This window comes from Aspergillus saccharolyticus (assembly GCF_003184585.1).
Source record: "Aspergillus saccharolyticus JOP 1030-1 unplaced genomic scaffold BP01scaffold_16, whole genome shotgun sequence".
Classification (NCBI taxonomy): Eukaryota; Fungi; Ascomycota; class Eurotiomycetes; order Eurotiales; family Aspergillaceae; genus Aspergillus; species Aspergillus saccharolyticus.
Window position 1 is genome coordinate 472,662 of NW_020290626.1, and position 21,083 is coordinate 493,744.

At 50.9% G+C, this 21,083-nt stretch overlaps 9 protein-coding genes across 9 annotated transcripts; 5 read left to right on the forward strand and 4 right to left on the reverse strand.

Annotated features, from left to right (window-relative positions):
• Positions 1 to 1,016: 1,016 nt before the first annotated feature.
• Positions 1,017 to 2,372, forward strand: BP01DRAFT_357104 (triose-phosphate isomerase). The gene has a single exon (XM_025575116.1). It carries the CDS (start codon positions 1,425 to 1,427, stop codon positions 2,265 to 2,267), a length of 843 nt encoding a protein of 280 aa, XP_025431142.1. The 5' UTR covers positions 1,017 to 1,424; the 3' UTR covers positions 2,268 to 2,372.
• A 440-nt stretch (positions 2,373 to 2,812) lies between these two features.
• Positions 2,813 to 4,565, reverse strand: BP01DRAFT_296955 (dihydroorotate dehydrogenase 2; the record flags this gene model as incomplete). The annotated part of the gene is made up of 3 exons (XM_025571865.1): positions 2,813 to 3,952; positions 4,053 to 4,355; positions 4,443 to 4,565. The coding sequence occupies 3 exons, from the start codon at positions 4,563 to 4,565 to the stop codon at positions 2,813 to 2,815; spliced, it is 1,566 nt and encodes a 521-aa protein (XP_025431143.1).
• A 1,187-nt stretch (positions 4,566 to 5,752) lies between these two features.
• Positions 5,753 to 7,730, reverse strand: BP01DRAFT_55502 (uncharacterized protein). Its single transcript, XM_025579942.1, has 3 exons — positions 7,597 to 7,730; positions 7,197 to 7,538; positions 5,753 to 7,130 (listed from the first exon to the last, which is right to left on the reverse strand). The coding sequence occupies exons 2-3, from the start codon at positions 7,459 to 7,461 to the stop codon at positions 5,878 to 5,880; spliced, it is 1,518 nt and encodes a 505-aa protein (XP_025431144.1). The 5' UTR covers positions 7,462 to 7,538; positions 7,597 to 7,730; the 3' UTR covers positions 5,753 to 5,877.
• Positions 7,731 to 7,973: 243 nt separating this feature from the next.
• On the reverse strand, positions 7,974 to 10,790 carry BP01DRAFT_341304 (putative chromatin remodeling complex subunit (Arp8)). Its single transcript, XM_025573438.1, has 4 exons — positions 10,404 to 10,790; positions 10,268 to 10,346; positions 9,787 to 10,195; positions 7,974 to 9,723 (listed from the first exon to the last, which is right to left on the reverse strand). Exons 1-4 carry the CDS (start codon positions 10,444 to 10,446, stop codon positions 8,095 to 8,097), a joined length of 2,160 nt encoding a protein of 719 aa, XP_025431145.1. The 5' UTR covers positions 10,447 to 10,790; the 3' UTR covers positions 7,974 to 8,094.
• BP01DRAFT_357108 (ADP-ribosylation factor family protein) lies at positions 10,761 to 12,204 on the forward strand. The gene is made up of 5 exons (XM_025575117.1): positions 10,761 to 11,194; positions 11,266 to 11,304; positions 11,363 to 11,446; positions 11,540 to 11,863; positions 11,926 to 12,204. Exons 1-5 carry the CDS (start codon positions 11,120 to 11,122, stop codon positions 11,950 to 11,952), a joined length of 549 nt encoding a protein of 182 aa, XP_025431146.1. The 5' UTR covers positions 10,761 to 11,119; the 3' UTR covers positions 11,953 to 12,204.
• Positions 12,205 to 12,863: 659 nt separating this feature from the next.
• BP01DRAFT_296845 (zinc-dependent alcohol dehydrogenase) lies at positions 12,864 to 14,499 on the forward strand (the record flags this gene model as incomplete). The annotated part of the gene is made up of 9 exons (XM_025571859.1): positions 12,864 to 13,099; positions 13,182 to 13,226; positions 13,300 to 13,381; positions 13,445 to 13,466; positions 13,534 to 13,614; positions 13,686 to 13,779; positions 13,847 to 13,897; positions 13,997 to 14,253; positions 14,318 to 14,499. The coding sequence occupies 9 exons, from the start codon at positions 12,864 to 12,866 to the stop codon at positions 14,497 to 14,499; spliced, it is 1,050 nt and encodes a 349-aa protein (XP_025431147.1).
• A 244-nt stretch (positions 14,500 to 14,743) lies between these two features.
• Positions 14,744 to 16,692, reverse strand: BP01DRAFT_319894 (FMN-dependent alpha-hydroxy acid dehydrogenase). Its single transcript, XM_025572677.1, has 4 exons — positions 16,400 to 16,692; positions 15,820 to 16,325; positions 15,096 to 15,765; positions 14,744 to 15,033 (listed from the first exon to the last, which is right to left on the reverse strand). Exons 1-4 carry the CDS (start codon positions 16,530 to 16,532, stop codon positions 14,867 to 14,869), a joined length of 1,476 nt encoding a protein of 491 aa, XP_025431148.1. The 5' UTR covers positions 16,533 to 16,692; the 3' UTR covers positions 14,744 to 14,866.
• Positions 16,693 to 17,488: 796 nt separating this feature from the next.
• Positions 17,489 to 19,299, forward strand: BP01DRAFT_357111 (3'-5'-exodeoxyribonuclease). Its single transcript, XM_025575118.1, has 6 exons — positions 17,489 to 17,721; positions 17,833 to 17,975; positions 18,048 to 18,225; positions 18,279 to 18,769; positions 18,826 to 19,016; positions 19,097 to 19,299. Exons 2-6 carry the CDS (start codon positions 17,937 to 17,939, stop codon positions 19,146 to 19,148), a joined length of 951 nt encoding a protein of 316 aa, XP_025431149.1. The 5' UTR covers positions 17,489 to 17,721; positions 17,833 to 17,936; the 3' UTR covers positions 19,149 to 19,299.
• Positions 19,300 to 20,159: 860 nt separating this feature from the next.
• On the forward strand, positions 20,160 to 21,039 carry yphA (tyrosine phosphatase family protein; the record flags this gene model as incomplete). Its single annotated transcript, XM_025571862.1, has 4 exons — positions 20,160 to 20,214; positions 20,298 to 20,454; positions 20,503 to 20,698; positions 20,752 to 21,039. 4 exons carry the CDS (start codon positions 20,160 to 20,162, stop codon positions 21,037 to 21,039), a joined length of 696 nt encoding a protein of 231 aa, XP_025431150.1.
• Between the last annotated feature and the right edge of the window lie 44 nt (positions 21,040 to 21,083).

Below are 21,083 nucleotides of genomic sequence, written 5' to 3' on the forward strand. Positions count from 1 at the left end.
GATGGTCAGGAAGACCTCTTCGATGCCACTATCTCGGACGACATGCAAGGCTAGAGTCTGTGCCTGGTTACGCCGGAATGGCTGCCGTGGTTAGATTGCTCTGGGGCATTTTCTAAACCCAGAAGAGTATGACTCGCGGACCTAAAATCTCTACACTAAGCGAGGCTTTTCCTCCTCCTATCAAATTGTCCTGCAAGTACGGGCCAGGGTAAAGTCGGAACCGACAGGAGAAACGATTTGCGCCGAAGATAATGTTTCTCTGCGCCATTATTGAAGTTGACCGAATCTTGAGGAATTCGCAGACGATGACACCCAGCGGCGTGAACTGAGCATCGCATCGAAGTGGTGTTGATTGGCATGCGCATAAGATGTGCGCCGACTTTACTCGGTACAGCTGATGCGTCTCATTGAAGCCACAATTTTTTGATCCAGACTCGGCGACACAAGAGGGTGTTTGGTGGGTTTCGTTGTGGATTCGGGGCATCGTTGGTTCTCCACTCGCCGCCCCATGCCTGATTGACTGAGAGCTGCCAATATTCCTACGCCAGACTAGTATTGTGCTAGTCTTCATAGTTCATATTAATATCTTGTGTCTATTCGAGGAGGATAGGTGAGTATCTACGGAGTACTAAATACGGAGTAGCATCCTGCATCTTCGATGTCCCGCCACTTGCTGTGCCAGACCTAGCAAATGCTTGCAGTAAATCCTGTGCCTTTCTATTCAATTATTCCTAGCCTGTCCTCCCAGCCATGCTGCAACTTAAGCCACTATCTTGCGGAGGGAAGACCATGGCCGATCAACCCCTCTTCCTGCCGTGCCACCTTACTATGTTGCCATTCTCCTTTTCTCACCGACGAGATATTTGAGGCCAGGACTAAGGAAGTTCCATGTTCAATGGTGTAGACGCGAGCTTACACCCCTCCATAATGTGTTTCTGTACTCTGACATCACCTCGTGTCTTGTGTTCTTCCAACAATGGGCGCAAGAGCTTTCACCACCTCCGTTCTGCGCCCAGTCTCGTTGGCTCTGTCTAACATGTCTGTGGGCTAGGCTCCAGTGATGTTGATTGCTTTCGCTGACTTACCGCTTGGTGTGTGGACCGGTTGGCACTGCGGCCGTGCCCCCTACCCCAGCCCCTCTTTGCCCGCCAACCTTTTACCCCACCACATCGTTCGACGCTTGTTTTATCCAAAACCTGACTGACATTGGCTTGATCCAGGTACATACCTAGTCCGAGAAATGCTCTCAAAGCAGTATCGGCAATAACAGACCCCGATTCGATACTAGTCAACCTGTCTTTCCTCGGCTCTTCGGAGTGGCTTGGAAGATCCATCTCATACCTTCAGCGAGCTAACCACAAATTTCAGCTTCACCACGAAACATCGATTCCCGTCTCCACTTCCATCTCCAGCCAGCAAGCACCATGGTGTATCCTACACTACCAAAGAACCTTCTCATCATCTCGTTGAAGATGTACTTCACTCCAGACCGAACGCTAGACTACTGCCGGGCCCTCCTCAACCCGAAAAACGACATTATACGATCGGAGAATCGCGCCAAGCTGCTGCTGGCTCTGGTTCCCGATTTTCTCACCATCTACCCATGTGCGGAGATCATCAAGCAGTGGGAAGCGACATTGCCCCAGCAAGACCAAAACCAGTCCTCTCTGTTCCTGCTCGGCGCTCAGGATTGTTTCTGGGAGTCACAAGGTGCCTACACGGGGGAGGTCTCTCCGCTCGCTCTCCGTTTCATGGGAGTATCCATCGTTGAGCTTGGACATGCGGAGCGGCGCGATCTCTTTGGTGAGACCGACGAGCAGACCGGCCGCAAGGCGGCGGCCGTGTGCGCCAACGGCATGGTGCCCTTGGTCTGCATCGGCGAAATCACCGCCCCCGGGCCTGTGGCTTCTCAGGCCGTGGGCCTCGCGGTTCGAGAATGTGAGACTCAGGTCCGGGCTGTGTTGAACGCCATCCCCCCCGACGCGCCGGTCATCTTTGCCTACGAGCCGGTGTGGGCAATCGGGAAACCTGCGCCTGCTGGCGTGGACCATATTACCGCGGTGGTGGAGGGCATCAAGGCGGCGATCGGCACCAGGGGCGCGGCGAGTGGAGAGGTCCGCTTTCTATATGGGGGAAGTGCCGGCCCCGGGCTGTGGGGCGCGGGCGGTCTGGGGAAGGCCGTCGATGGCATGTTCCTGGGGAGGTTCGCCCACGAAATCGAGGGTGTTCGCAGAGTTGTCCGCGAGGTTGAAGAGACGCTAGCTTGAGTCGTTGACTGAGCCCGAGACTTGCAGAGGTCACTGTTTCTCTCTTTCTAGTGCGTGCGTGCCTGACCCGGCATGGTCCGAATTGAACTACGAAATATGCGTCCGAACTTGCTGGAATTTCTTTAAACGGCAATGCCGAAACCATCCCCAAATTCTCCACTGGACGTATTGAGGCGATCATGTGTGGTGACAAACTGCCGTATGGATAATCCCTAAAATCTGCTGCTTCGTCCCCGGGATGGTTGTTTTTGGTCCTTCCGGGGATCTGGACCCCCATCGAACTGTGCGGTGCTGTGCAACGGAGGGGAAAGAAAAACACGTGGGGGCACCTGACCATCCCCCAACCGCTCAATGCGGCGAACTGTGGATCATCGACTCGATCTTTCATCCTTCATCCCCCTCTCGAGCCGGCTTCGGCGGGACTGCTGTTGATGGTCTAACGGTTGCTTTTTATACTATTTACAGTTTACCCCGGGATCTCCTTCTATGGACAAGTGCCAAAATACAAAATACACCGGCCCCTCTTGTTGACCCCAGCAACAAATTTACTGCTGCTTCTTTCTCTCGCGCATCTGCTGCTTCACGCGCGTGACCGTTCCCATGCCGCCGTAAGTGATTGCCGTGTACATCATTGCGACCGAGGCTCCGGCGTCTAGAACTGCCTGCGCCTGCTGGCCATTGGTGACACCGCCAGATGCGAAAATGACCTTCCGGGGCAGAATTTCCGAGGGCTTGGGAGGCTCCACTAGCGGGACATTCTCTGTGTCAGGCTCAACACCTGTCACAGTCGTGGTGGCTTCCGCAGCGGCTCCCATCAGCTCGGGAGTGTTGGGAGTGGCATCGAGCATTGCCCGATAACGAGCAACTAGGGACACAGTACGGTCAAACAGCTGAGGGCCGGAGTAACCTCCCGTTTCCTTCAAGGTATCCTGCTCAGTAGGTGGAAGGGTGAAGCCCTTCGGAAGAGCCTCGGGACGACGATTGGTGGTGTTACCGACAATCACACCGTCCACACCCGACCTCCAGACAGCCTCACAGATGCCAGAGACCTGCTCGTCTGCATCCTCGTCGGGACTGACCTTGACCATGACATAGGGCTTGGTGGTGCGGTCGATGCTCTTTGCAGCTCCGACAACAGCCTTCAGGATGGCCGTCAAAGGAGCGGTTGCTTGAAGGTCACGCAGACCAGGAGTGTTAGGACTCGAGACATTCACCACCAGAATGTCAGCGTACTTGGCGACACGGTCAACGCAGTACACGTAGTCACGCTTGATGGCCTCAATATCGTTATCTGGAGTGACCTTGTTTTTGGCTACCTGCACAGCAAGCAGTTTGCCGGGCCGCAAACTGCCGGGCGGCACACCAGCCTCACCATTGAGAACACGCTGCTCGGCCAAGTCATGCTCCCCAAAACCATTAGCGTAGGCAAAATCCCGCACACGTTGTTCGAGTACCGCAGCCATGTGATCAGCGCCCTTGGAGTTGAGACCGTAGCGGTTGATCATGGCGTTCTGGGAGACAACACGGAAGACACGAGGACGGGGATTGCCGTCCTGCGGCAGGGGGGTTGTTCCACCGACTTCGACAACTGCAGGTCCAATGTCAAACAGCGGATCCGGGATATCAGCGTGCTTATCCAGTCCACCAGAGATACCGATGGGATTGGACAAAGTATAGCCGAACACCTAGTGCGAAATAAAAAAAAAAGATACAGGAATCAGCATAAATACTGGCTGCAGACCCACCTCCTCATTCAGCTGAGTGCAAAGAGAGGCCAGGCCTTACCTCAGTCATCAAAGACCCATCTCCGTCCGGATCGCCACGCTCTCTAGGATTGAGACCATACTCGTAGAGCGTCTTGAGAATATCCACGCCGAAATGGTGCGCATCCTCCGCGTCGGGGAACAACATCCTGACCAACGGAACCACACCATACCGATGCACACTGGCGCGAGTATCCGTGGCATACACATAACCGACGAGCGCACCCAACGTCAAGGTTGTCCCAATCACCGTCCTCTTGAGCCAGCGACCGGCCTTCTTAGGCGCCTCTTTCGCCACTGTCTCAGCCACCTTGGGCGCATTCTCCTTCACTGCCGCTTCCGTGGCTTCAGCCGCAGCCGTTGTAGGTTTCTCGGTCGTCGACGCAAATCGCACCTGGCGCACTGGTCGCACGGGGGAATAAGTCGACCGCCGATAGAGCATCGAGAAGGGAGAAGTGGATGAGGCGCACTGAAGGCGCAGAGACGGCGGAAGCGCGCGAGCTCGGGCGACCCTCCAGGCTGCGTTGACGGCCATTGCGTGGGAGGTTATGGAACGGAGAACGTAGGCCTAGAATGTATCCTCTTTCGTTCTCGGTGGTATGCGCTCTTCACCCGGAAGAAATCGTTCGTAGGAAGACCAACGAGCTGTGTGGGATTCCAATAGTCAGATCTGAAAACAAGTGATTTCAAGTGGACATAGTCAATGCGGATAGGAGCTTTAAATGCTGCAACTTTGAAGTACACAGCGGGGCAGGGAAGGGCCATTGCGACAGTGTATGCGATGGAGAAACCCCGAACATGCATGGGTGTGTAGGCATCTTGTAGGCATTGCGATTGAGCCAATTGATAGATACAGTCGTAGCAATGCAGACGGCTACGTCTTTCCGAAGTGACAGAAATGCCTGACCACACAAAATCTCATGCCGATGCACATGGTCACGTCTTGGGGGTTGCGGCTCTCCTCCCTTTCCCCGCGAAAACGGAGTGGAACCCGCCGTACAACTTATCCGCATGAAAGGGAAAAACGACCAAGTTAGAACCTACCACACCGCCTAATGCTTCAGATGGGCGCAAGTGAAAGAAGACCTCTTTGCAGAAGTGAGAGAAGAGTGGGACGAGTACTGAGATTGAGTAGCAATCACAGACTTAGAAGGTGCAGAACAAGAAGCCCGAGTCGAGAGAGATGGAGAGGACCAAAGTGAACATGCAGGAATTCCCACCTGGGTTCTTTTGTGTCAACCGAAGCCGACAACGGAAGGTTATCAAGGCGGTGGGTAAATTTATCCGGCATATTTTTCGAGATTCGTGGGCGGTGTGCCGGGTTATTGAGGATTGCATCAGATCATCGTGAAACTCATGTCCATTTGATAGATAGGAAAATATTTACGGGATAATACAAGGTAGAAGTGTCAACACTACCCGCAATGCCCTACCTAGCACATATATAAGCATCAACGTCAAGTGTCGGCGAATGCAGGATAGTTTCAACGTGAAAAGAAGAGAAAGGGACCCCAGCCAGGGCTAAATTCAAATTTCGCTGTCTTAAAACTCCAAGACCAGTCATACCTCCACAGAACGCCTGTGCTTCTGCTACCATGACTGCATCGCCGTGTCAGTCTTCCAAGGTGTAAATTTTTGCTTCGTACATGACGGAAGCATCTAGCGTGGCGGATGACAGTGAATTTGGTAGACAAGCGGAAAGATAGCTTCGTATTATGACGCCGCGAAGAATATGAAAATAGGTGTCACGAACACCTACAAGGGATGATGAAACGATATACAAAGCTAATAATGGCCCTATGAGGAAGGGGAAGCGGCGGTAGGACAGGAACGATGAGATGCCTGGTTTACTCGTCGCTCATTTCATCGTCATCTGCATCGTGAGGAGTCGGCTCCTGCTCCGGACTCGCTTGGCGGTGAGCAGATGCATCAGCGTTGTCATCGTCCTTAGTGGCTTCTGGCTCGGGCTCTTCCGGGGCCGCAGGCATGCTCTTTGAATACTTCGGGTCAATGGCAACTCTGTGCTGAGCTCGCTTGTATACCTCTGCCTCGTCCGGATCACGAATGACCACTTGCATTTGATCAACTTGATCTTCCTTCGTCTTCGGCCGTGTAGGAGCAAGACCCGCCTGGGCAATGGTTCGAGCTCTCTCGGGCTTCAAGCGCGTCTTTCCGAGAATCGGATAGTAGTAAGCGGCCATCTGTCTCGCTGACAAGCCTTCGCGCTGTGCGCCCCGCAATTCAGAAGGATCAAAAAGCGTCACCGCAATATCGCGCTGCTTTTGACTATCGCCAAGGGTCTGAGCGCTGGTAGCATATGTACGCATACGATCGTAGCGGTGAAATTTGGTGCCGTCAGGCCCGTCGTGAGTATATAACTCTTCATTATTGCGCTCTGGGTTGGTCAACTGCAAGCTTGCAGACACGTTCTTGGCCATATCTTTCTTTTCTGGCAAGAAGAGATCGTAGTCCCAGGGAACGGGACCAGGATCAGGGTACACTTCAGGATTCGACTTGTGCAAGGCGGCCTTGGTCGCGTGCTCCTCGCATATGCGCTCCTCCGGTGCGGACGGATGTAGAATCGCGACATCCATGCGCTTGTCTCTCTTGTTGGATGCCTCTTGGATGGGCGTTTTATCGAATTTGAACTGAACAAAACCTCCCGGATCGGGAAATCCCTGTAGATCGGGGAGCAGAGGGAAGAACCCGACCGGCTTCAACTTAGGATTATCGGGGTGCACTGGGTGGGCCCACGCATCGAGTTCAAGCTTCGTTGCACTGTGACCCTTAATGCTGCTTGCTGTATCTTCCCCAACATGTTTGCTGCTGGGGTATGCGATATCGAAACCCTTCTGGAGGTACTTCTTGATATAGATGGGATCGTCTTGTGAACGGCCCTTCTCGAGGGAACGCGACTTTGTTCTGACAGTCGTGACCTTGGGACTATCTGGCGCTCGAAGCCCGGCAGAGATGTACTGTGTGCGACGGAGGAAACTGACATTGGTGTTTTTCGGCGCAGGGTTCTTCAGCTGCTCCGGTGTCATGAGAAGTGCGAGATCAGCAGGGTCGAGCGGTTCGGGGTTCTCAGGAGCCATAATTGCTACGGGTCGAATGACATCAGCGACCATTCCGCGGGGCTTGTACGCAGATAATTTAACAAACGTACCACTCTCATCGCCGAGATGAAGACCAGGAATTCCAACCAAATCGAGCGGCATACCGCCCTCGGCGTCGACATCAATGTTAGGCTCCTCGCGACGAGCCAGATTAGCTGTGAAGCCCGGGGTCAAAAAACGTTGGAGACCCTCATGAGGGATCTCCAGGAATTTTGGCGGCATATCCGGCGGAGGTAGGTCGTTGCGATAGCGCAGCGATGCAATATACTCCTGGTGATAGCTCCCAGAGGAGCTGCTGTCCTTAGATTTGGACATCTTGTTCTATGAAGTTGGACAATGGAGCAAAATAGTGAATTGAGGCGTGGGCGAGGTCCGCTAAGGATGATCTGCCTCTGAGAGCTTGTCAGTGGAGAGGCGCTCTCAGTGTTGAATGTCGCATCTTTGGCTTACCCTGGTGGTTGGGATGGAAGCTGTCCGAGGATCTTCAGGTTTGGGGACCGGCTTATAAATATCGGTAAAAGTATTACAGGTGAGCCCAATTGAGAGCAAATTGGCACCCAAAATATGACGAAAGTGAGTCCTGAGGGCATGAATGCAGCACAGGCTAAACACTACAGGATACAAGACAAACTCGCCTGCCGACTTGGAGACATTCTGCCCTGCATGACCGCTTACCATATCTGATAAGCTCGACGTTCGAAGTTCCGGGCAAAGATTTATCCGTGAATGCAAGAGACGGTCCGATTGATCTCATACTAGACAGGTAGTTATTTAATTTTGGGCGAATGAAACTTCTCTGTAAGTGACTTCAAGGAGAAAAAGGGGATATTGCGTGTCAACCAAGACTATAACAGAGTAAAAGTAATCCCTATTCCCATCCTGCAAACACCGACCATTCTTCAAGAAACTTGGGAAATGCCAAAAATGCATTGGAGCATCATGCGAAAATTAGTAGGACCACATACACTTATACGCCATCAACCTATGTCCCAGGCGGTCATATTCTAGCTGCCCAATCCAACTGTCGTTGGTTCCACTCAGTTTACCAAAGACACTTGCGCCCTTCCAGACGACAACCTGCGGATCAAGATCGCGGGGAGGTGTGCCAATCATGATTTCTTTAGCGAAACCTGGTCTAAGGTTTTGAAGACGCTCTTCAAGATATGAGTGAAAGCCATTAATCAAACTTCCGCCTCCCACCACCATAATACCGCCGAGAAAGTCCCGCATCTTACGTTCGTCCGAACGAGCCGCATGCGCAATAGAAGTTAGGATTGCCATGTCTAGCGGAAAGCTTGGTAAAACGTCATCGCGTTCCTCAACAGTAGGTGCGCGGGGCAATGCGCTTGGAGCCTGGCCAGCAGGCACAGGCGTAGCTGCGCCGGGATGGGGTGTACCCAGTGTCTCCGGTGCCGGGGATCCGGCGACCGAGGATCGGGGAGTAGAATCCAATTCCTGTACACGGCTAAGAGCGTTTACTTGTTGAGATCGACTCGGTGTAGCCTGCACCTCCAAGGTGTTTGGTTGAAGATCGCCATTCACCTGACCGTTGTTGAGAGGAGGCGCAATAGCAGTCAAGATTTCAGACTGGGCTGCCGATGTTGGGTCATTGGGCTGCCCATCGTAAATATCAACGGAGCGAGCAATGAGCTTCCGCCTTCCCTTAAGCTTCTCATCATGGTTGAATATGGAAGGCCGGAAGTAGCCCATGGGCGCAAGGTGAATCTCATCGTAAGCTTTGAATGTGTACTTCCGAGTATCCTGACCAGCTACCCGCAGATGGAAGTCGTAGACCTGCACTGATACACTTGCCTCATTCATCGTACAGACGTTCTTTTTTAGTTCTTCTGCCAACAGAAAGTCATAACGGTGCCAAAGGTTGATTTCGGCATATGGAAAGTGGTCGTAAAGCATCATCTTGACAAATGTCTCGGTGATATCGAAACCACCATACTTCAAGTTCACCCGCGAGTTCTCGATGCACATCCCTTCTTCCACGCAACAAATCGATGTTTTTTGGGCACCGATGTCAACCACGCAGGCAGATGTGAAGCCTGCGCCAAATGTGGCCGCCAAACTCTCTTGAATGAAGCAGACACGAGCAAAAGCGAACTCTCGCATCAGTAGTTCCAAGACTTGGGTGACGTATGACTTCTCGTAGAGGTCTGGGATGACGAAGACACATGAATATTGCGGCCAGTCCTTCTTGCTCGTGAGCCCTAGTTGCGATTTAATCGCATCTTCAAGTATCAGCGAGATGTCCAGGAACAAGAGCCTTTTGTTATCGTAGTCTTTCTCGTTGCACCAGCCGTGTTTCATTGGCCAGTATAATTTGTACCGAGGCCTGGAAGCATCAGGTATCCTCAAAGCTGCTTGCCCCACAATGTATTCGGGAGCAGGGTCTGAGAGCTCAGTCCACTCAACCCGCATGGGATCATTGTGCTCTGAAATGGTTTCAGGGACAGTCCTCCGATTGTAGTTAATGACCATTTCTTTCGAGTTTGGCAGCGTCCGCCGCTTGTTTTGTCGCATATGTGCTTTGAGTTCTGCCGCCATTGTTGTGTACTGAGAAGCGAACTAACACCGGAATGAAATTCTTAGTTGAAGCGCTGGATTGGCAGAAGAGACTAGGGGACAAACCTCAGGACCGAACATCTTTTCCGGCTCCATGTCCGACCCGTCATCCATCTTCAGTCGTTTCGGGCATGGCTCTTCGTTATCTTCAGCCTCGTTAGTAGGTGACTTTCGCGCAATCACCATGGGTATAGTCTTCGGCAAAGCATCGCTGGCTAAGCCAATGCGTAGGTTCTGGCTTCCGACGTGGACCACAATCACTTTCGAGCCTGCCATTTCGGCAGTCGTCTCCTCAGCGTCCTCCAAGTTCGTGTCGCCATCGCCCTCTGCCTCTGCTTCGGGTAATCCTAGGTCATTCGCCTTGGCCATAGCCAGCGCGCGATCCCGGTCCTTGGCGGTCTTAGCCATTCGATTTCGCGCCTCCTCATTCTGCAGCCGAAAAGCCAGATACTGATCATCGCGCTTGAGATAATCACTGTGAGCGACGAGAGCTTGTCAGCAACGTGAGATATGATAGAGGAGTTCTGGGAACAAGGGAGTGACGAACGTATAATAGTTTTTCTGATTGATGGGAGGTATTTGCGGCCAGCTCGACAATTCCATGTTATTGTCGGTTCTTTCCAGGCCTAAGTTCGATGAATTAGACGACAGCAGTAGGGTCAAAAATAGGTAGAGGAACCTACCCTCGTCCCGGAGGAGAGCCTTGCCCGACTTCTTGCCCACCATGTTGTAAAGTTACCTATGTAGTCGGGAATGCGACGTAGGTCAAACGACGGAGATCTTGTTCTAAAGAAGGCTGAACAGGGACGATCGGGTCTATGTGGAACCCATGTGCGTTATTACAACTTTGCTCTGACGAAGATGCACGGGGTGCGACAAGCGTGGAGTCCGTAAGGAAGGAAAAAAAGGGAGGTTGTGAGGGAATTGAAGGATGAGGGAGTTATAGACCGCGGCGTACTAACCAAGGATCGGAACGATACACACTCACCACCTCACTGAACTCCAACCCTCTCCATTCAATCCCATATTATTGATTGAGCTCGGGCCAGCCCGATCGGCAGGAGTCCGCAGGCCAACGGCGGTCACTGCCATTTAGTCAGCTCATGGTAGTTACTCGCTCGTCTGAGCTGTCGCGGTGAGTTTAGTCCTATCTGTTATTCCTACAATTTACAATACAAAGACTTCGCATCCACCGCCTCCAACTGTTGTTCTTGGCCAGTACTTTTCGTCACCGTCGGCGCAGTAGTTTGGCCTTGATCCTCGTGCTGTTTGTGTCCTCCCGCCCGCATCTCCGCCACCGCTCCAACCCAGCGCGAAGACAAGAGACCAAGGTCTCCTCCATCTCACGCCCCCAACTCCTCTCTCGATCCCACAATCAGCATAAATCACTTTCGCCGCGATGGGAGGCTCACTATCACGTCTTTGGTCCTTTGTCTGGGCAAAGAAAGAAATTCGCATCCTTATCCTTGGACTTGTATGTTCTGTCGACGTCACGCTACTACTAGCTCATAAATAATTCCGCGGCTGATGCTTCCGCTTACTCAGGACAATGCTGGAAAGACAACCCTTCTCTACCGACTGAAGGTGCGATATTGAATCTATGTTCGGGTACTTGGCGCGAGGCTGATGGTGTGTATAACAGATTGGCGAAGTGGTCACAACGATACCCACAATCGGCTTCAACGTTGAGTCGGTGACGTACGGGAACTTAAACTTCAATGTCTGGGTGAGTACATCACCCTTTTGCAACTGCAAATTCTTGTCCCGGATAAAAACTGGGTTGGAGATTTACGATCATTGACTTCCTTGTCTCTCACAGGATCTTGGAGGCCAAACATCAATCCGTCCATACTGGCGATGCTACTACGCCAATACCGCAGCTGTCATATTCGTCATCGACTCCACAGATATTGAACGACTCGGTACGGCTGCGGATGAGCTTGCGGCAATGCTAAATGAGGAGGAACTCCGTGATGCGGCCTTGTTGGTGTTTGCCAACAAGCAGGACCAGCCGGGTGCCAAGGGCGCCGGTGAGATCTCGGAGGCTTTAAAGTTGGGCGAACTGCGGGACAGAAACTGGAGCATTGTCGCATGCTCTGCCATTGATGGTAAAGGCTTGAATGAAGGGATGGATTGGCTGGTTGTAAGTGAAGTTGCTTGATCCTGGATTTTTTTTGTGCGCCCATGCTGACAGTGTCCTTGTAGCAAACTCTCCAGTCGGAGAACGCCTGAGAGTGACGTTGTGATACCAGTTATGCCATAGATTTGCTTTTGATACACCCTCAAACCCGGGTGGCATAAATACCACAGATATATGTGGATGTGCCGGCTTTGTTTAGGAGCTTCTCTTGTCGCCCGTCTGCCTTTTTCCATTTTGTTTCCGTTCGAGGCAGGGCTGCCCTTCATACACTATACCTTTTTGACCTCAGATCTGTTATACGTTGCATAATACTCTAATTCATTCAATGATGAGGATTGGCCGGCTCAGCGTAGGTATAGACAGTGCTTACGGTGATAATAGAGTACGAGTCATTAACTCAAGATTTGACCGAGGTCCTGTTCCCAAGCTCTTCTCCAGGGCGTTGTGGTGCGCGCCACTGAGACCATAATTGCCTTCCTTAAGAATAATTGAACAAGTCAGATCACAATCAACCATTCACGCTTTTTTCGAGCTCAGGTCCACTATCGCGAATCATACAGAAAAGCCAACTTTTTCTGTATAATAATCACTATTATTCATGGAGAATAAATTGGAAGTCTTGATCTGGGTACACATTCAGACAATCTTATCTACTACATACCGATGCCTATCGACAACCTCACTTGCTATCAGTAGTATCGGATGCTGGTTATCACATCGATACACAGATAAACAACCCAGGTCTAATCAGAGCAACCGACAAAATATTAAAATGAAGGTCTCAGAGTAGTGTACAATGCCTCAGATATTTGCAATTCCAAAACCGCTCTCCAATGTCCGATAAGATCTTTTGTTTCCCCGCACTTCCTATCTCCCGCATTCTTCAATTTATATTCGAGACTACCCCGCAATACTTCACAATCTGGAACCGACTTTCCTCTCAAAGCTCGCTTTTGGTATCTGGAGATCTAACGGCATGATTGAACGCTACATGGATGATACGATGGACATTCCTTCTACCCAAACGGCAGCTCTTCTGCCCCCAACAGGAGCTTCACCAACCGCGCGCCTCCAAATCCGTCATGATCACCCCGTGCCATCACCCACGAAAGGGGAAATCCTCGTGAAGCTGGAGTACTCGGGCGTATGCCACTCAGACGTACACAGCGTGCGCGGGGAGACCCCTATGTTGACCGACGTGGCGGGCCATGAAGGCGTAGGGAAGGTGGTCAGCGGCAAGTACTCGGCTCCTCATCAACATTATTGTTATTTGCTCTTCATGGAAAGCTTGCTCATCAATGCGTGACACATTAGTGGGCAGTGGACTTGAAAAACGAGATTGGTTAGGCAAGAGAGTGGGCATACGGTTCGCACATGGAGTTAACCTCGGCATCGAGTAACGCGATGAAAGCTAACGACTAGTGGTTTGGTATTCACAGCTGGCTATACAGTTCCTGCCTGCGATGCGAGATATGCGCCATCAATACTACGGCGTGTCCATATCAAAAGAACGCCGGAGCAGTGGGTTTCTCTCTGAGCTATCTGTTTCGATGCAGAGTCCGTGGGACTAATGGAGAGATCTAGAATGTCCCAGGAACATTTCAACGTAAGTGAATCATGACTTCCAAGTTTCATACCACTCAATCTCGCTGACAAGAGCGGCGTGAGGCCAGAATATATTGTCAGCCCTGCGAATCATGTCACCATAATCCCTCCGGAACTGAAGCCAGATGTCGCTGCGCCGCTTCTGTGTGGTATGCTCTTATCTCAAAACCTTGGACTTCCGTGATTTGTGTGACTCATATATGACCTTGAAACTCGTTAGCTGGGATCGCCATGTACTCCTCGATAATGAAGACGAAGACGCGCCCGGGTGACTGGATTGTGCTTCCCGGAGCAGGCGGCGGGTTGGGTCACATGTAAGCTCTACAGTTCACTTTGGCAAATGACTCCTACAGGCTATGGGCTAAATTTGGGGTACCGCAGGGGTGTTCAGATTGCCGTCAAGAAAGGTCTCAAGGTTATCGCAATTGATAGGTAAATACTCCAGACTTTGCACAAGGCTGGAGGCCCTATCGATCAGACTATTTCTGTTGATCACGCTAGGGCTAACAAGTAGCCACCATTCTCATCCAGCGGCGAGAAGAAAAGACAACTGTGCCTCTCCCGCGGGGCTACCAGTTTCCTAGACTTCAAGACGGACGACATCGAGCAGGAGGTCAAAAGCTTAACATCCGGCTTAGGTGCGCACGCCGTGATTTGTACCGCCAATAGCGAGCAAGCGTATATTCAGAGTATGAGCCTGCTTCGTCGGCTAGGAGTGCTGGTCTGTGTCGGTATTCCGAACGCACCGTTCCGGCTCCCAGCCACCCCATTTGATATGATCGTCAAAGGTCCGTCCAAGACTCAAGACTGATGACTGGCAGAACTGCTGTCTGACTTTGACTTTCACGTTAGGGCTCACGATTGTAGGCAACTCGGCTGGCACTGCAGAGGAGATGGACGAGTTGATGGAGTTGGCTGTAGCAGGTGACGTTGAGGCGCATGTTGAGGGATATGAGCTGGAAGATATAGATGAGGTTCTGGATCGACTGGGCCGCTCGGAAATTGATGGAAGGGCTGTTGTGCGTATTCCCTGAGCAGAGATAGAGTCATGGATGACTCCAAGCAGCATCAACGTCGTATGTGTTTGTATCATCTCCCATCCTCTGAGCAAGGCCTTGTGCGCAAGACCACTCAAATTTTAGCGAGGACCTTACTTAAAGCTATAATGAGCGCGAGTGCCATATTAGCTCCTACCTCTGAAAAGTTCCCATGCTGGTCTCCTTTGGTAGCTTGTTGCTAGATATAAGAAGCAAAAGCAGTATTGCAGGCCAGGAAATACGATTATAGACACAGTAACTAGCAAAAGATCATGACTCTATTGCGTGAGAAAGATCCACACCGGTGCTTATTGTATAATGAAAATTCGCTACCGATGTGATACGGTAAACATCAATCTTTGTACTATAGCCTTGAGCGTCGCCCTTTTGCAATTTTCCACGCATACGGATGAGACGCAGAATAGGGGACAAGATGGTCAATATCGGCTGTGTTGACCAGGTTTGGGCCTGCGTCTTCGAGGCTAGTGATCCCTATGTTGCGCATTGCAGTCTCGAGCTCATCTTTCATGACTGTAAATTGTTCACATCAGCATCCTGTTTTTACATGAACAAGAAAAGCACCCAGCACTTACTATCTATCAGATGCTCAACCCCGTTCTGACCGTAATTAGCGGCGAAGAGCATGCTCCGCCCCATACCGACGGCAGTGGCTCCTAGGCAAATCGCCTTCAGAATATCCGTACCGCGGCGAATGCCACTATCTAAATATACCTCCATTTTGTCGAAAATCTCCGGACACCGCTTGTGAAGTTCAAGCAGAATGATGATGGAAGGGGGGCTGGTGTCTAAGTTCCTTCCACCGTGATTACTCAGAAGGATGCCATCAAGCCCGGCCTCCATGGCCAGGATGGCATCATCTGTAGACATGACACCTTTCAGGCACACGGGCAGGTGCGTATGTTGCCGCACCCATGTCAAATCCTCCCATGTCAGTCCTGGGTCAATGAAGCCGGCCATGACACGGCCAAGACCGCCGCCTTTCTTGTCGTTCTTAGCCTTAGAAGGAGCCATGGGAACTGTCAAATCCTCGTCTGCCTTGACACGCTCGTCCGCCTCCCTTTTGCCAGGCCAGGCAGCATCGACGGTTACGAAGATCGCCTTGACGTTTGGATTGGACGAGCATTGACGGAGAAGCGAGGCTGACTTCTCCCGGTCGCGGTTGACGTATAATTGGAAGAAGAGATTAGCAGATGGTGCAGCTTCTTTTATTTGGTCGAGAGTATGAGATGAATTGTTAGACACCTAGAGAAAAGCGTTAGGGGCTGGTCAGAGTACAGCACATATGATCCGACTCACACCCTGGAAGATCCCTTTCCTTTCACACGCCCTCGCAATGGCAAGCTCTCCCTCCGGGTGGATGAGCTTGGCCATTGCCGCCGGACTTACGAACAATGGAAGGCTCGTGTCAGTTCTGAGAAGCCGGGTTGTCGTATTGACAGAGCGCACATTTCTGAGAACCCGAGGCCGGAACCAGATGCGGTCAAAGCTCAATTTGTTGGCATCTCGTGTGATCAAGTCAGTTGAGGCGCTGGAATAGAACGCCCAAGTCTTCTTGCTGGCTGTCTTAGATGCCACAATCTCGAAATCATGGGCATTGATCAACGTGTGCAACGGTGGCTTCTCGTTCTGAAGCATAACCCGTGCATTTGCAGTGGGCGGTGGCTTCACCCATTCATTAGTGACCGTGGTCTCATCCAGTACACCCACTTTTCTCTCTGATGGTAGTTCCTTCTCGATCACACTCGGAGCATGGACTTGTGAATATGCCTTGGTAGCATCTCGACCCGCGTATTTGAGAATGACTGCAGGGTTATACAAAACATACATCATTTATGGATGTCCTCGAAGCACTCCCATTAGCTTGGGACTCACTTACCCGTGGACCCTCCTGGATGGGCTTCTAAAAAATCCGTTACATCCCAAACTTGGTTGTCTATCACAATCCAGCAGTCATTGGGCGATTTGTGTTGAGAGATCTGGTTTGTAGACAAGATTTTCTTGGCTGCCATGTTATACTATACTCTATTCCCCGGGTCAAGCGATATCAGAGAGAACACGCAGTGTGGTAGCTGGAGTCCAAGTGCTAGTGATCCAAGAGAGGAGATTTGGCTATGGCTTCCACTCCGTTAGGCGTGAAACTTCTGAAGAAATTGAGACTTCGAGGGGCAGACGAACGACAGCAGACAACAGAGAAGGGACCTCGATCATATAAGTTCCCAGATCGGTAAATGCGCATTGGTTCGGGGTAACATCAATGCGGAGTAACCTGGGCTGCATGCTTTGAAACACCTGCATAGTGAAAACCGAGAAAAGGTAACTTAAGTCTGTCACCTCGGTTAACCTGGCACTGCCCAATTTGATACCATAACTGAAGTTCAAGTCAAACGCTCTGCTATTGTTGGCATGACCTTACCTGTTCATGCCTTTAAGAGATTGAGCGTACTTGTCCAACGTTGCAAGGTTATTGACTTTATACAGCTGTAATGTACAGTACAATACAGTACAGTACATCCTTCTCTCAGGGACGAACAAACCATCAATCACGGAGCATCGCCGAGGGAGGGCTGCCACGGCATGCGGGGATCATTCCGATTCTCAGTGAGAGCCTCAGGCTACAAATGACATCAGCATCGCTCTCTTAAATTGTCACAAACAGTACTCCGTACGGAGACGCCATAAGTTACGGAGTACATTCCCAGCCATAACAGGCCATGATTCTTCTCTCCCGTCTCGATTATATGCCATGGCAGCACTCTGGCTGGCCCATCCCCTTCAGATTATGTAGTGTACTTGAAGCTGATATTTACTGTATTTACTGCACCGTACTCCGTACATAACAAACCACTGCAAGCATGGCACGTGACATGGTGGGCGAAAAGCGTTCTTGCCTCAGGCAACGAAGCTTAATACGGATCCCTCGTTCAGCAGGCACAGAAGTCCCTGATTCCTAGAGCTAGAACGTTGACTCACTCGTACTGCTGGCTGCCTCAGTTCCCAGTGATCTGTGGCTGTAACGGAGGGTGAATTTCCGAAATTTTCTGATGCACACTCTTATTGGTATAGACCATCTCTTCAGACTATCTGGAATCAGTAAAAATCTCTGGAGCCGCGGAGCCATAGGAGCAAGCACAGCTGCTGCTGTAGACTGCCGGCGGTCACGTTCTGATCGGCCACACCGAAGTATCCATAGCAGACCAGGTATGTATTGATCCTCATCGAGACCTTGCTGCTTGCCTGCAGCTCAGGTCTGACTCATTCCCAGTCCGTTATAGGATTTGTTATGGGGCTGTGAGACTTACTCAGGTGCAGCATTTTCTAGTGAATTACCTGGGAACCGGTATACTATTCCTAGCTCTCGCGCAGTCACGGAAAGAGGCTCTGTATATAAAACCACGTTCCCAGCTTCTGAAAACATGGGTGACTCGAGCTTGAAGCCCATCAGATATGTCGATGTTGGTGACTCCATCGCGACGAAGCTTAGGACATCGTTGTATCATATCGAGTAGCAGCTAACGGTCACTTAGATCGGCATTAACCTCAGCGACCCTGTCTTTGTGGGTAATTACCATGGCAAGCAAGTTCACGACAACGATATGGATGATGTTGTCCAACGAGCTCGAGATGTGGGCTGCGAGAAGTTCATGGTAACAGGCTCCGACTTAGAGGAATCTCGACGTGCTATACAGATTGCACAAGACTATCGTACGTGCCACCCGATATTGTTCAGTTTGTGTTCCACCTGACCGTCTTTACAGCGGGGTTCTGCTACGCTACGGTTGGGGTTCACCCTTGTCAGGCAAAGCTCTTCGACGGATTTCCTGGCGGACCAGCAAAAATGCTAGAGGAGCTCAGAGCGTTAGTCCTAGAGGCTAAAGCATCAGGGCATGCTGTTGCCTTTGGAGAGTTTGGCCTTGATTATGATCGACTCTTCCTAAGCGCAAAGGAGCCCCAGCTGAAATATTTCGAGGCTCAGTTGGATTTGGCAGTCGAGGTTCAGCTTCCGTTGTTCCTCCATTCCCGAGCTGCCAGCGAAGACTTTGAACGGCTTTTGGCGCCTCGTCTCGAAAAGCTTCCCAAGAAGGGTCTCGTGCACAGTTTTACTGGCACTCTCGATGAAATGAACCGAATGGTTGCCCTAGGTCTCGATGTTGGGGTTAACGGCTGTAGTTTGAAGACAGAAGAGAATCTGGAAGTGGTGAAAGCCCTGCCACTAGAACGGCTGCAGATTGAGACCGATGGCCCTTGGGTACGCAGACGTCTACTTGTGTTCCTCAAGCACCTTGACTAACAATGGCTGTTCAGTGTGAAATCCGTCCGTCCCACGCGTCTGCGAAGTATCTCGAAGGAGCCCCTCCGCTTCCCAAGGCTGTCAAGAAGGAGAAGTGGCAAAAGGGATTGATGGTCAAGGGTCGCAACGAGCCTGCCGCAATCGCTCATGTTGCGCATGTTATCGCCAAAATCAAAGGCATTACCGTGGAAGAGGTTTGCGAGGCGTAAGTTTCGATCTCTTTTCCTCCTCCTTTTCCTCCTCGCTTAATTGTTTTCCGCCTTAAGATGCTAATTAAGTGCTCAGCGCATGGAATAACTCAATTCGAATGTTTGGGCTGGGTGTCGACACACCATAAATTACCCATTCATCTGTCTTTCATGAGCGTGGCACTATTGCAAAAGGAGCTTCTGCTCCACAGTGCATCCATAATAGATCCTAGAATGTAGAAGTGATGAGGCAAGCTTGAGCAAGAGTTAGCATAATGAAACCTACCTGATCTGTGTTTGGAAGAATCCCGTCCCTCATTCTTTGTTGCTCCATTATGGATTCTTGGATCGGTGGTGTTCGGACCAATATCGCCGAGAACCACGGTTCTCGCCAAGCATAGCACCAGTCAGAGTTGTCCGACGGAGTGATAGATCAGCTTCGCAGGTTTCTAGGAGTAATGACCCAATTTTCTGGGGTTGGGATAAGATCCTGAGACATGTCATCCTTCCATATGTCCGGAGGAACAGGCAACTAGTCAAATGTAGGTAGCCAGCATTGTACATAATCGAGCAGACCCTTCCACTCCACTGCCCCTCAGAGTTTCCCATCTTGCCCTTCTCTAGGTTCACTACACAGCACTTGGTGGCTCGCCACATGTGCTTCTTACCTCAAGAAATTGATGGTGTGATTCACACACGGCTTTTTTCCTGATGACATTTTCGTTTTCCTTGGCTCACCGCCCTGTACCTGTAGTCGCACCACCCTTACTCTTGTCTCTTTCCTTGTTTACTTTTGCGCATGAAGGTGCTCTCTTCCTTCAACCACCACAATCTCTGTCTTCCAGCCAATTTCTGACTCGATTGAACTCGGTCTCTATACTGGTCATCATGTCTCGGTTTTCTAGTACGGTGATGGCTTGAACCTTGTGGGCTAGACCCATCTAGTCTACCGCCAACCTCTCTCACTTCGCAGATCTCGCTTCGTCGCAGTCTGGTCAGATCTTGCATGAGAACCTATCCTTGGATTGGTTTGTGTCTTTATTTCCACTCTAAGCATCGCACTGGCATCGTATCAGTTTTTAGTGCTTCCTGAGCTTTCCATTCATTCGTTTCTCAAGACATTAAGCCAGCCAGCGACGAGGAGCTGGCAGCTTATCACAATGACTTCACCGTTAACCATGCAGAGCTCCAACAGCTCTCTTCAGAGTGTTTATGGTAAGTCATCTGTGGTCCTCGGTGACGATCCCTATCATATTCACCATGCCATCGTCTTCTTGAACTCAACCTAACTTGAGCAGAATCAGTGCGTCGCAGGGCTTCGTCGATGGGAAATGATTTCATGCAGTCTGATTTGCCTGAGAACTTTGGAGAGGTCGTCAGCGGAGTCTACCGTTCTGCTTTTCCGCAACCGTGGAGTTTTTCTGCACTCAGAAGGCTAGGCCTTAGGACCATTGTGTATGTGGACCACTTGTATGTGTCTGATCCTTACTGACCAGTCATTAGCACTTTGGTAGATGAGCCTTACACTCCGGAGCACATGAGCTTCTTGAAGGAGACGGGGATCGCGCACATCCGTATCCTTGTCGAACCCAACAAGGACCCTGCAATTAAATCTCCAGACTATGTCATATGTCAAATACTGGAGATCATGCTCGACAAGGCCAATCACCCTGTCCTTATCCACTGCAACAAGGGAAAAGTAAGGCTTACTCAGAACATCCTTCAGGCTTGGCTAATTGATATATGGTACAGCATCGTACCGGCTGCGTGATTGCCTGCTTCCGCAAACTCCAAGGCTGGCGAATCGAGGACACGCTTGCTGAGTATCAAACCCATTCATTCCCCAAGTCGAGGCCGCTGGATCAGAGATTTATCATAGCGTTTGATGCTTCCCCACTCTCTAGTCTGGCACAAGTCTCTGAAGTGAAGATGTGGCAATCTTCCAACCATGCCAAGGCTTTGTCCGAAGAGAATGCTATGGATCAGACCTCGTCTTCGAATCGGCATCTACCTTCTCTGGGCAAAATCCGCGTGACTTGAAAGCCCCGTGTCCTGGAGTTCAGATCACTTTTTTTTCCAATGTC

Coding starts and splice junctions, on each gene's coding strand:
- BP01DRAFT_341304 (XM_025573438.1), bottom strand. CDS start 10,446: ATGGTGGGCAAGAAGTCGGGCAAGGCTCTCCTCCGGGACGAGG. Junction 10,347..10,403: donor GGCTCTCCTCCGGGACGAGG/GTAGGTTCCTCT, acceptor CATCGAACTTAG/GCCTGGAAAGAACCGACAAT. Junction 9,724..9,786: donor AAAAGATGTTCGGTCCTGAG/GTTTGTCCCCTA, acceptor TTCCGGTGTTAG/TTCGCTTCTCAGTACACAAC.
- BP01DRAFT_55502 (XM_025579942.1), bottom strand. CDS start 7,461: ATGTCCAAATCTAAGGACAGCAGCTCCTCTGGGAGCTATCACCAGGAG. Junction 7,131..7,196: donor TCATCTCGGCGATGAGAGTG/GTACGTTTGTTA, acceptor TTCGACCCGTAG/CAATTATGGCTCCTGAGAAC.
- BP01DRAFT_319894 (XM_025572677.1), bottom strand. CDS start 16,532: ATGGCAGCCAAGAAAATCTTGTCTACAAACCAGATCTCTCAACACAAA. Junction 16,326..16,399: donor CCATCCAGGAGGGTCCACGG/GTAAGTGAGTCC, acceptor ATAACCCTGCAG/TCATTCTCAAATACGCGGGT. Junction 15,766..15,819: donor GGAAAGGGATCTTCCAGGGT/GTGAGTCGGATC, acceptor GCTTTTCTCTAG/GTGTCTAACAATTCATCTCA.
- BP01DRAFT_357104 (XM_025575116.1), top strand. CDS start 1,425: ATGGTGTATCCTACACTACCAAAGAACCTTCTCATCATCTCGTTGAAG.
- BP01DRAFT_357108 (XM_025575117.1), top strand. CDS start 11,120: ATGGGAGGCTCACTATCACGTCTTTGGTCCTTTGTCTGGGCAAAGAAA. Junction 11,195..11,265: donor GCATCCTTATCCTTGGACTT/GTATGTTCTGTC, acceptor CCGCTTACTCAG/GACAATGCTGGAAAGACAAC. Junction 11,447..11,539: donor ACTTAAACTTCAATGTCTGG/GTGAGTACATCA, acceptor TGTCTCTCACAG/GATCTTGGAGGCCAAACATC.
- BP01DRAFT_357111 (XM_025575118.1), top strand. CDS start 17,937: ATGGGTGACTCGAGCTTGAAGCCCATCAGATATGTCGAT. Junction 17,976..18,047: donor AGCCCATCAGATATGTCGAT/GTTGGTGACTCC, acceptor ACGGTCACTTAG/ATCGGCATTAACCTCAGCGA. Junction 18,226..18,278: donor ACAGATTGCACAAGACTATC/GTACGTGCCACC, acceptor CCGTCTTTACAG/CGGGGTTCTGCTACGCTACG.